Below are 13,257 nucleotides of genomic sequence, written 5' to 3' on the forward strand. Positions count from 1 at the left end.
ATAGAAATGCCTGAGCAGATAGTGAAAATACAAATGAACACAGACCAAAAATACTGGTGGCTAAAGACTGATCCTTTCTCAAGAATTTAAAATGTGGGATAGGAAGAACATGGTCAGAAAAACAGATGAATATCTATTCCACATCGCTCTGTGGTCTTTAAAATATCCTTTCAAAATGAATCCAGGCTGAAGCAACTTGGTGAGAGCTGTCCAAAGGCAAAATAACTTTTAACATGTTGCTGCCATTACTCACCATTAGGTGGCAAAAGAGTGCAGATACCTCACAGGTCTTTGCCCCAGGGTTTGTGCCCAGTTATAAGGAAGGGGAAAGGCAAAAGACAACCTTCTACGACAATTTGTTTGGGTATCCATACAGAACATAAACACTTGCCTAAAGGAAAAAAATTAAGGTGTTGATTTTAAAAAGCCTGCGCTATCTATTCCATCATAGTGAGCTTTTATGCAATAAAGAGTGAGAGTCAGAATTGTAGTTCTGTTCCTTCTTCTTGCTTATTTGTGATATTAAGAAATTATCTTTGGGTTTTGGTTTACTGATCTGAAAAATGAAGTTTAATTATTGTTTTAAAATTAATTGTTTTTACATGACTGAGACACTTGGGAATTAACCAAAGCCAGTTGTCATAGCTCTCTGACAACTGAATGAGTATCAGAGGAAACATATCTGTGGAAACGTGGATTCCTTTATGGATTCCCTGAGGGGGACAAGATCTAAGCCATCAACTTGTCCACCTCCTTGATTTTAGAGATAAGGAAGCTGAGGTGCATATCCAAGGTCATATAGTTAGTCATCGCCAACACTGGAAAGACACAAACATGCCCTCATAAGTATCTGTGCTGCTTATTCCTCTATTGACCAAAGACTATTTTTTAATATAAATTTATTTATTTAATTAATTTATTTATTTTTGGCTGCGTTGGGTCTTCGTTGCCGCGCACGGGCTTTCTCTAGTTGCGGCAAGTGGGGGCTACTCTTCCTTGCGGTGCGCAGGCTTCTCATTGCAGTGGCTTCTCTTGTTGCGGAGCACGGGCTTTAGGCGCGCGGGCTTCAGTAGTTGTGGCGCGTGGGCTCAGTAGTTGTGGCTCGCATGCTCTAGAGCGCAGGCTCAGTAGTTGTGGCACACGGGCTTAGTTGCTCCGCAGCATGTGGGATCTTCCCGGACCAGGGATCAAACCCGTGTCCTCTGCATTGGCAGGTGGATTCTTAACCACTGCACCATTAGGGAAGTCCCAAAAGACTTTTAAAATAAATTATTTCAGTTGCTGTAACTGGTCATCTTTCCTTAAAACTGCCTCCTAGCTATCCATATTCACATGGAGATGATTCCTATCAAAAGTAACCTCAGAAAAGTTCTAAAAGTCACCATTATAATAGATACACAACTTCTCTGCTAATAAAAGCTGTGATAAATCCTAGCCTCAGTATGTAAACAGTATAGAAAACCAGTGATTCAGAAAAAACAAAACAGTGGGGGTAGATCCTTTTAAAGGATATGAAGGAAGTATTGAGAAAGATGAGTAAAAACAAGGATGTTACTGGCTGACACACCCAGGAACACAAGTTCTTAAGACTTAGAGGCCTGTAGAATTAAGGAAGCCACATACTTTTGGCAACAGCCCAATTTTCATAATTGCCACAGAGATGTTCATTGAAATGATTTATGAGATGAGTTGAATTAAAGGAATTAAACCAGGGGAATTGTAATCACAATAACGGAAAGGTGCTATACGGATTTTATAAGTAGATTGTTTTACGTTAATGAACAGTTTAATCCTGAAAGTTGCATTCACATTTTAACGTAAGGGAGCAATGAAATTAGACCAGCCAGTTTTACCAAGCACTGGATGCCGTGATATCAAAGTGAAACTTCTACTCAACTCAAAAATATTAGAATGGCTTAAATATGTGGAAATAGGCATGCCATTTTTAGAGCACAATGAAATATATTTTACAAAAGATTTTCTCTTAAGACAAGAACAAATAATATTTCCTTATTTATAACTTTGTTGTGCACTGTAAACTGCTCTATGATTGTTTTTGTGAGAGAACCATTGCTATCTTGGTATGTGATTCAAAACATGGCATTTTCGATTTTTTTAATTGCGTTTTTAAATATAGTGTGTTTGAGTAACTAACACCAGCATTTTTAATATCGTGTGGCTTCAATGCATAATCTTTGGCCCGAAATTTTATTCCTGGAAATGTGTCCTAAGAGATAGTTCAAAACAAGAAAATAGTTCTTTGTATAAAAATTGTATGGTATTGTTATTTATGATAGTGAAAAGGGCGAGATCAATCTGAACTTCAAAAACAAAAGAGAGAGAGAAATGGTTAAGACAACCAAAAAAGATATAGACAGATATGTGAGGGAATAATATTCTGCAGTGATTTAAAATGAAAAGGAAGACTGAGAAAAGGAGACTGGAAATAATTACAAAATATTAATAGCAATTGATATATACAAATCTTATTTCTGCATAAAACAATATATATAAGATATATATGACATACATCATATATATATGACTGGATGAGAACTTGTAGAAAGGTAATAGGGTATAGGCTTATGAATGACTTATTTTACCTCTTCATACATTTAAACTGATTTCAATAATATGTTGAATTAAATGACCTTAAAAATGGCTGGAAAATGGTTTAGTCTTAATCTTTCTTAAAATAGTATATGTTATAATCCTAATAATAGATACATTGTTAGTTATTTTATGTTGATTTATAGGGTAAGTATTATACTCTTAAGTCATACATGTGTCTGATAATTTTTATCCACTCTTTAATCTTATGCTTATATATTCCATGCACAGACTGTTGAGTGAAATTTCTAAGAATACTGTTCGTAAACATTTCCAATTACTATTAACTGAAAGCTTAAAGTTTTAGTAGTAAGCACCTAGTCTACTATGCTAGATAGACAGCTTGGATGGGAAGGGAGTGGATAAAGAACGCAGGAAGGGAGCAGATTGTAGACTCAAAGACTCAGAGGAGCCCCAGAGTCCCCCTCTGTTCTTGGACCAATGGGGTTTCTATGGACAGTCTGCAGGGGGAATTCCCAGCCTCTCAGTAATCCATTCCTAACTCCGGGATCCAGGAATTAGCCCTGAGGTCTAAAGACATGGATCTAAAAACGAATGCAGTCATCAATAAAGAATCACTTACAATTGCCATGCAATTTGCATGCAAACTCTGGTTTATCTCATTTTACCATGCAGCCATCATTTAGAAGAGAATGCTTTTGAAGTGTGTTATGAATGAACTGAAATTCTTTTTTTCCCCCTTAAAAGGTAACGTTTAGGTAGTCGGTATAAACTACATTGTGTTATACATATTCAAGAAATGTGTGAACTTTCATTCATTGCAATTTTTATGTGGATATATGGGACGCAAAGGCTTGTCATTTCCAATATTATAAGTATCTATTACAGATACTGGTCTTGATGCTTAGTTTAAAAAGAAAGGAAACTCTTTTGAGAGTTCAGTGCACTGGGAATTTCTACCAATATTTCTCTTCTAAGGTAAAATGTTACATGTTACCTGGATATTGTTTGTTACATGCTATTTCATACTCTCTGTTTTCTCTTTTTAAAAATGCATGTGTTTCCTCCACATTGAGAACAGAGAGTGTAACTTCAAATGTAGCATGACATGTCTGCCTCTTGACATGTTTATCTGTACTGTACGTGAAAATGTTGTCTGTGAAGGAAAAGTATATTAGAATGAATGTGGATACTTTGCTGTTAGACTAAATGTGGTTTATTCTTTGCTTGTTTGAGAAAACGCTGAAGAATAAGGTTGTATGAAGGTGTCCAGACTTCCCAGTCTAGTGATTTGGTGTCTATGTTCTTGCCATGTTCCTGGCCTTTGAAAAATCAATGGGACTAAACCCTAACTCTTCCTTAAAGCTTGAGCAGACAAGATTGCAGATATGTTCAAAACATTTGAACCTTGGTTATTTCAATTTAATTTAAAGCACCTTTCAAAATATTTTAATTATTAATCCAGCAGAAACCCTTTATTTGGTTTTTTTCCCTTCCTCTTGGTTTTTTACAACAGGAAATATTAAATGTCAAGAAAAGTGCCATGCCATTATCCAAATTATCTTTTAATTAGTACCAGTTTAAGCATTGGTTACATTGAAAATCATTTCATTTCAGCCACAGCGTCCTGTGTTTACTCATGAAAACATTCAAGGTGGGGGGGAACCGTAAGTATTCTTCTTATCTTCTAAATTCGAGACTAACCTTGACCCACAAAATGGACCACTGATGTACCATAAGCGAGGATGGTACAACTTTGCAAATGAAAGAGATCAGAGTAACTAACATGAGATGACATCTCCCAGATTAAGAGAAATTGCAATAGTCTCCATCTTTCACAACAGAGAACAGAAGCTAATTTAAGAAAAAAAAATCCGTGATTTTGCGGAGAAGACTGATTTATGCACTAAGAAAAAACCCTTCCAATGCTGCAGTGATTCCTAAGATTCATGAATCTGTCTCCCGCTCTGTTCTACTCACCACGTAGATTCTAGTAACTACAGCCTTAAAGATACACTGAAAATGTTCTAACATTGTTTTTACACATATTTGAAGAGCAGGAGAATGTCAAAGTAGACCTACAGTGATAAGTTAGTAGCATAATTCCAAAGTTCCATTCTTTTGGAAATGGCAGTATTAAAACATGCACTGTCATTCAGTTGCACGATGTTCACTACCCAGAGGACCAGGAAAATGCCTTTTCACACTTTCTTTCAAATCCCCTCTCCTTTCTAAGTCGAATCAATCTGAAGGTGTCACACATTGTCTTTTAGGGTCTCTTTCTGCCCCATTTTGCCCATGAGAGAATATTCAGAGGTTATCCACTTCCTGTTGGCTGTTGCCTACTCTGAGTGCAGAGCTAGACACTGGGAAGGAACATTTACAGGACTAAACCATGTCAGGCTGACTTGAGCACACACAGCATGCCTCCTGCCCACTGTCCAAGCTCTGCTGCCCTGGAGCAGAGCAAACCAGGGGGGCCTGGTGACCTCACTCCTCACAGACCTGGTGCTCAGCTAAAAGCATGCTCCTCGGAAACCATCTCTAACCTGAAACTGGCTCTCACGGAGTACAGCCAGAAAGGTTTTATTTGTTAAGGAAAAGACTATGAAAAAATAGCTTGGAGGTACAAATAATGCAAAATTTCATTTACTTGGAAAAATGTTAAATATAACTTGTAACTCGAAAGGTTTGTGTTTCCTTATTTACACAAATGATGAAGGGATCACATCACAAAAAGTAAATCCCAAGGCTGCTTAGGTTTACTGCATTATCAACACATTATATCAGCAGCTTTTAATGAATTTATGAATTAAGATGTAGGTGATGTCACACTGTTTCATGTCACAAAGTTAATGCTTCCTCATGTTTATGAGCTCACAGGTGGAAAAAGGCATTTTCAGTGTCCTGCTTTGGATGTAAAACATTCTTTATTAAATTTCTATTTGATCACAATGCCAATTAGATGGGTATCACTTAATCTCTTTCATTTAAGAAATAGGTTTTGAGTGAAAATAGGAACATAATGTTATAATGTCACTGCAATTCAGAAGTATGGTAAAATATGTTATAGAAGAAGTTGCAAGTTATAGAGAGAGCTTCAAGTTTGGTTGAGCATTTCCTATTTAAAAGACATTTCTTTTTGAGGCATCCTAACCCCACCACCATCATTCATCTCACCAACACATCTTTCAAAACAGCATTTTTTTATTGTAATTCGACTGCATTTCCTGTCGTGCAATACTGATTTTGAAAGCCAGCAGAGGCAGGAGGATTTCCAGAAGGTTTGTTTATGTTTCCATGAAACTTCCAATTTTTTTTTTTTTTGGTGGTCTAATTAAACCAGAATGGTAAGTAAACTCTGATAAGCATAGTGGCTTTCATCATATCAAAGTGAAGGAGTTCATGCCAATTTTTTTTTTTTTTAATCTCTTGGGACCTTGAGATTCTTCAAGCAGCTGGGGTTTGTGGCCTTAAATAGGCCTGTCTCTGTAAGTGGCTGGAGATGTGCCTGGGTGAAGGCTGAAGCCTGAAAAGCTCAGAGAATCAGTGTTTCCCAAAGTGAGAGATGCAATGTATATCCATGGAATTAACAGCCCAGGAATGCCTATATCCCTCAAATGTGAGATTGTAAAAGGAACTATGGTGAAATTAACTTTCCCCAGGGATAGACAAGAGATACCATTCCTTCACCTGAGCATCTTCAAATCAAACAGCAGAATAATTTGTTCCAACCAGGGTTGGCCCATGCAAACATCCAAATTAAGGAATGTCGGTATTCAAGACCTTCCTGTCTGTTTCCACATGGCTCTGGGATTCAGGCTACCTTTCTTTGTCCTTCCCCACAATCAGAGAATCCTTTTTCCATAGAAGACCTCAGAAGCTCAAGTGGTTAAAAAGGTTTACTAGGAGGACAAAATATTAACAGGGGAAGAAATCTCTAATGTTGGAATTTCAGGCTTTGCTCTCAGGCCAGGGAAGATAATGTTTCTAGGAGAGGCTGTTAGGCACCACATCTTATCAGCTCTTTCCCCAATACACCCTCCCCCAATCCAACTTTAACCAGACCCCCCAATGTGAAAAGTTCAAGGACAGGGAGAGAAGCCAATGCAGCCGAGGCCCCAGTTTATCACATGATGTTTGAGTTCAGGTGACATGATAGAATAGTTTTGTTCTACCAAAGTATGATTTTCTGACTGAATGAAGTAATCAAAATAAATCATTCTTGTTCCTGAGCAGTATCCAATATTATCAACCTTTTAAAGTTGGCTTGAAAAAATTCACAGTGCCCTGAAATGTGGTTCTTATTTTCTTACATTGGCAGAATTACATTAACTGTTATGAAGAACGGCAAAAACAAATTCACTAACTTTTAAAAAAAATCCCCCTCACATACTGATAATATTTTAGTGGTAATATGAAGTTTTCATGTTCACTGCATATCAAATGCTTCCTGACCCCGAGCTGCTAGAACTTGTGTCTTTCTAAAATGCCAGTCCATATGAATATGCATGCTATTTTATTACCAAAATTCAATGTCTGAGTTTGCTACTGATCAATGTCAACAAAATATGTGTTCTCAAAGAATTCAGACAGAGAAAGTGGCAGCATTCTATCAGTAATTCTTTTTTATATGATTATTTTGAGAGTTTTTACATTGAACACAATTTCTCTGAGACCCATTTAAAAAGGAACATATGTCCCTAACCTACTGTTTGAGATCACCACTTACACTGATTCAAACTATGAAACTAAACTGCTTTAAAGAATTCCTCCTGGTAAAAAACAAAAAGAAACAAAAACAAAGAACACTTCTCTGTTATATTCTCTGTTATAGTAATTCCCATACAGTGATTTAGAAGTTGTATCTGAGACATTTTGTGCATCTCAATTTAGAATCTTTTGAAAATTCCACTTGCAAGCTGCAATTACTTGCTTCTGATTATGGCTAATTAAAACTGTAATTCCTTCTTGTTTTTATATAGCTGAATAATGCACATATCACTTCTTTTATATTCTGTACTATCATTTAATGTCCGAATGATAGCTATCCATGACTGGACAATTGAAATGTAGGTCCAATTTATAAATGTTTTAATCCAACTATGGATATTAGAATCTTCCATAAATTTTCCTCATTACGAGTTTTGAAATGCTATTAGAGTGGTCTAATTCCCATGAAAGCCTAACTACTTCTACTTACTTTACATGCTTACCAAAGACTTATACTACCTAATTAATATGTTAATAAGAATAGAAATGTTAAAAGTAAAATAAATATTATACTCTCTTCTGTTTCACAGAGGCATAAAGATTTTGTTTAACGCATCCCTTTGTCCTGTTTAAGGTTTCAGGCTCTGTATAACTATACTCCTAGGAATGAAGACGAGCTGGAGCTCAGAGAAAGTGATGTCATTGACGTGATGGAAAAATGTGATGATGGATGGTTTGTGGGTATGTGTACATTGGCCATTTTGTAATTTGCTTATGTTTGCTCCCTTGCACGGTTGGATGTGATAGTCAAGCTTTCTTTGATTTCATAATGCCTTTGATCTTTCACACATCCATATGCACTATGTAATCCCAAGGCAATGACTTTTTTTTTTTGCGGTACGCGGGCCTCTCACTGTTGTGGCCTCTCCCGTTGCGGAGCACAGGCTCCGGACGCGCAGGCTCAGCGGCCATGGCTCACGGGCCCAGCCGCTCCACGGCATGTGGGATCCTCCCGGACCGGGGCCCGAACCCGTGTCCCCTGAATCGGCAGGCGGACTCTCAACCACTGCGCCACCAGGGAAGCCCGGCAATTGCATTTTTAATATAGTTTAGTATTTACTGCTTCAGGTATACGTGATTTTCTGCTGGTTTTATTTCCAGTTCAACTGAGAGAAGAAAATTTCTTTAAATAGCACCAACCAGGAAAGACTGAGATCTAAGAACAAAAACAACGAAACTGCTCCCTAGATGCAAAATACCAATACCCTTGTTGAGTGGTAAATGTTAGTCGTCAGCAGTGAGGATCTAATTTGAGAAAACAAGATGAAATGAACAACTCACCCATGACTAGGTCTGCTGTAGGTGCCCTAAAACACCAGTGATTCACCTTCGCTTTAATGTGTGGTCCAAGTAGAAGTTCCATTCTCACCACTTAAAAAACAATCCCATTCTTACCGTCTTAAAAGAAAACTAGAGGTTTTCTGAGAAAAATTTTGTAGACAAGAGTGTCATATACTAAGTCACAGAGGAAAGAGGTAAAGAGGAATCAGAGGCATAGGAGGATGGAGGAGACAAAAGATGAGGGAATAAGGGCTTTCTGTAGACAGGCCAATAGTGGGGAAATATAAGAGCAAAGGCCACATTAGCAGCCACAAGCCTCTGCCTCTGTTTATATTAATCCCCCATTTAGAAGAAGGTAAAATGGCTTACCTACACAGGGATAAAGAAAATCAGTCATCAAACCAGGTCAGTAAATGCAAAAGGGAAGTGTAGAGACCCTGTTCGCTCTATGTGAGCTGGAAATCATAAGGAAGAATTTAGTGCACTAGCTCTTCCAAACAGTTTCAAAGAAATCATGTTATTCTAATCCAAAGGCGATCATAATGATGGCCGCTTATGCATTTGGTTTTACTCCTCATATTAGAAACATGCCCAGTGATAGAACCCCCGCCCACTAGTAGTGGTCTATCTTTCTTTTCTTTAGTGACTTGGTAAATAGTTCAAATTTTCTATATTTTATTAAGGACCCTGGCAGCGCTATTTGTAAATGAATGCTGTGGCGCTCAGCATGATCTTGTATGAGATAATAAAACTGGAGAGTGATGGCAGCCCCAGTAAAGCCTTCACGTTACACTGTGCTGAGGAGCTGTGACAGACGTCCTGCTCCCAGAACCAAGCCTTGCTGTGGTGCTTTTCCAGCCTACCTTATCACGTGGCCAGCCTTATCCTAACTGAGAAGATTGGATTTGAAAATGTCACTTCCCAGCTGCGTTTCCTATTCCACTCCTCACTCCTGTCTAGCAGCCTCGGTAATGGAGCCTCATCAGACTTGAGTATCATTGTACTTAAAAGCCCACCTCTGGGCTTCCCTGGTGGCGCAGTGGTTGAGAGTCCGCCTGCCGATGCAGGGGACACGATTCGTGCCCGGTCCGTGAGGATCCCACATGCCGCGGAGGGGCCGGTCCCGTGAGCCATGGCCGCTGAGCCTGCGCGTCCGGAGCCTGTGCTCCGCAACGTGAGAGGCCACAGCAGTGAGAGGCCCGCGTACCGCAAAAAAACCACAAAAGCCCACCTCCTCAGCAAGACTGTCTCTCCCCTCAGACTGAGAGGCTGAGCTTTCTGTTCAGCCCGGTGTGATGGAAGCACAGCATTTAAGCTCAAGAGGCAACAGAGGCATCAGTCAAAACAGATAAAACTGCTTACTTTGTCTTCCTATCCCTTCAAGTGAGTTTTCTCTCTTTTCCAAACCCTGAGGGCTTGCTCTCTTAGTGAGTTTTCAAGCCCAGATAGATGAACTGACATTTCATGGCTGTTACCCCTCTTTCATGTATCACTTCTATTTTCAGGAACGTCAAGAAGAACCAAATTCTTTGGTACTTTTCCCGGGAACTATGTCAAGAGGCTGTGAATCACTCTCCCCATTATTTATGCTGCATTTCAGCACCACATCTGCATAACCTTGCCTGAAAGATCTCCACAGGCCTCCTGCTGTTATGCCTTCTGGTTTCCAATAGAAGTCACCCACCATCACCATCTCCATCTGCCACCAAACCACCAGCAATGGAACTGCCGCTGCGGTGGGGAGATTGGAGGATTTGCTTCGGTGTGAAAGTGCATATTCCTGCCGTCTGCTCTAAACTTTGAAAAGTCAATATGCGGCAGCAGAAAGAAAATCATTATACTTAATAACGGTTGAGTAGTTGAGGCAAAAAAGTAAGTGTCTCAAGGAGGCTCTCTTGTCCACTCTGAAAGATGTTCTCCCCTCAGGCAACCAGAAGCTTGTTTATTACTACTTGCTGGGGTTTGCATTTTCACCGTCTTAGCTTGGCAGTATATTTTCCTTTCACGAGTTTGCCTAGTGTCCTGGTTTACACGATATGACAACTGTACTTCAGCTATTGTTTGCCTGCACTTATATGTTGTAATATGCACAGTGATTACAGAATCTAAAGCGAGAGTAGGAAAGTTAATTCGAATGAGTGTGATTTTGTTGAATTGAATGTGAGTTTCAAATAGGAGTCTTTGCAGGATTTTTTTTTTTTGTACTTTTTAGAAGTGCAAACAATAAGTGAATAAGAGCCTTTGGTAATAATCAGGAGAATATAAGAGGTTTAGCTAGATTACAGAAAACGATTGTGTTGTAAAGTTGCATTGCTATTTTATATTAAAATGTAATAATCAGCATCATGAACAATGAGCTCTTAGTGTTTTATTTATCTGATAAAAGTTAAATGAAAGCAGTGTTAGTGAGAGGTGCAAAGAATCATTCTAACATAGACACTTGAAAGCATCTGTAAGCAATATTCATAGGTAAGATTTCACTGTGTGTACACATACACATTTGAGATTGTATGAGAACAGACAATCCATAAGATATGTTGTACATTTATGGAAATGTAAAAGAATCTCACATATTATTTTATAGAAATAGAGTACTTCAGAAGCATCACAAGTATTAAAGCTGGTTTTAGTAAGGATTATGATCAGTACAATTATTTTTACTATGATAATTATTTTTCTTCTCTGGAACTCAGAATCCTGGCTACATTTGAGGACAGGAATATGTTGAGCCTGATTTTCCTAGTGTGTGTAAAATATTTCCTCAGAATACATTAGGCACTTTTTAGAAGCAATGTTAAATCATTCAGGTTAAATTTTCTGCCCTGCAGTAGAAACCTTGAAGATGATATTGGGACCTGAAAGATTTAATGTGCTTAACAGTGCCTGAATTACACATACCCCGAGAACTAGCTTTGTATTTCTTATGACTTTGCATAAGAACTATTCATATTTGGATCCTGAGCACCTTATAGACAAAACTTTTTATGGCATTTCTTCTGTGAACAGTGGTTGATCTTTTCACAATGCATGTAGACTCTAGAATTTTGTACATATGTTTGCTCATTTTTTGTATGGACTATTTAGTTGTTGAGAAAACACGGGAATTTCCTAATTTGGTCTTTATCCTTCCTTTAAACTAAGCTAAAACACTTTCAACAGATTACCCTTTACATCTCCCACAAATCATCATTATGCCTTGACAGTGCAATTCTGTAAGATAGCACTTCTGCAAAAGTTTATGAACATAAAACATCTTAGCAGCCAAACTGAAATGTATATAACTACCGATTAGAGAGGAATTTCATTAGAAAGAAGGTAAAGAAACATCTTTGAGTAGCCTTGATTACTACCTTGATTACTGTCAAGTTCACAGCCAGCTTTATATTTTAAAGGCTTTGGGTTTGAAATTAGGTCAACTGCATGCAGCTTTGCTGATAAATGAATAATTACCTTTGATGCCATTTATGAGAAAAAATTCAATATCTGTTGCCTGTCATATTTAAGAAAAATTAATGTTTCTATTCTCTGTATCTGATTTTAAAAGGAAAAATATTCATACCTAGCTTTTAGGTAATTGACTTTGAATTCTTACAAGCAAAGGTCATTGTGTTTTTCTTGAATAGACATCTAATAAATTTTGCTTGGAAGTATACTTCAGTTCTTCTTCTTGACATTTATCCTTACATGAATTGTGTATTTTATCCCAATCGGTTAGATAAACCTCAGAGGAAATGCATTTGCTCTGTGTTCTCTTGACACACAAATGGAGAAAAGATGCATTTGCATAAGCTCAGAGAAGAAATATTTTTTAAACCCATCACCAAAGCTCATTTGCTAAATACTCCTTGGCTAAACATTGCTTTTCAGCTAAAACAACACATTTTAAAATATTTCTGCCTCAAAAATAGCTATTTTTCTAAGAAGAAGTTAGTTACAAGAAGTTGTAAGCACTTTCCAAATTCACCTTTCTTCAGTTGCCCTAAAAAGCTTTATCACCATTGGCATGGCAGACACTGTTAATACTCACAAGATCTCAATGAATCTCAAACTATGTATTGCCATTGGGTGTCATTCCTTTATCTCACATAGGTAGTAAGTAACTAGCTCTTCTAGTTGGATCCTTTCTAATAAAGCGTAGTCCTTTCTGCTCTATGTGCTTCAGCCCCCTTCCATATCTATCACTCACGTATTCAGAAACACGTACGTTCCTCTGTTGGCAATTCAGTTATCAACAACGTCTTATCATGTTGCTTCATCCTAATACCCACCCTGATCCCCTCTGTTCCACTGGATAGTTTCCACTATGTATTAGCTTTCCACAAAAACATGTTCCCTTTGTAGAAAGAATATGACCCGTATTATTCTTTCGTCCCTGTTTTCATGAGAACATTTATGGGTAATTTAACTAGGTGAATCTGAATCTGATCAAATGAAGGATGCTGTTGGTGTACTCAGAGGTTGCTTGTCATTACTCTCTCCAAGAGAATCTGTTGCCAAGTGTTCGGCACGCTAGAAATATAAATCTGGGATTTTAAAACCACATGCATCAAAATCTGGATTCCCTTGTCCCACCTGAGAATTTATCATCTGCTCCTCTGTAGAGTCTGCTGATACTCTACAGAGTAGAGTATC

At 38.0% G+C, this 13,257-nt stretch overlaps 1 protein-coding gene across 8 annotated transcripts in view; it reads left to right on the forward strand.

Annotated features, from left to right (window-relative positions):
• SORBS2 (sorbin and SH3 domain containing 2) overlaps positions 1–12,277 on the forward strand; it is a 172,442-nt gene extending 160,165 nt beyond the window's left edge. For all 8 annotated transcript variants that reach the window (XM_060136725.1, XM_060136728.1, XM_060136729.1 and 5 more), the window contains 3 exons: positions 4,189–4,238; positions 7,919–8,025; positions 10,131–12,277. In XM_060136725.1, the coding sequence (XP_059992708.1) occupies positions 4,189–4,238; positions 7,919–8,025; positions 10,131–10,192 (219 nt within the window). In that variant the 3' untranslated portion in view covers positions 10,193–12,277. The remainder of the gene's footprint in view (positions 1–4,188; positions 4,239–7,918; positions 8,026–10,130) is intronic.
• Positions 12,278–13,257: the final 980 nt, after the last annotated feature.

This window comes from Lagenorhynchus albirostris, chromosome 21 (genome assembly GCF_949774975.1).
Source record: "Lagenorhynchus albirostris chromosome 21, mLagAlb1.1, whole genome shotgun sequence".
NCBI classification, from domain to species: Eukaryota; Metazoa; Chordata; class Mammalia; order Artiodactyla; family Delphinidae; genus Lagenorhynchus; species Lagenorhynchus albirostris.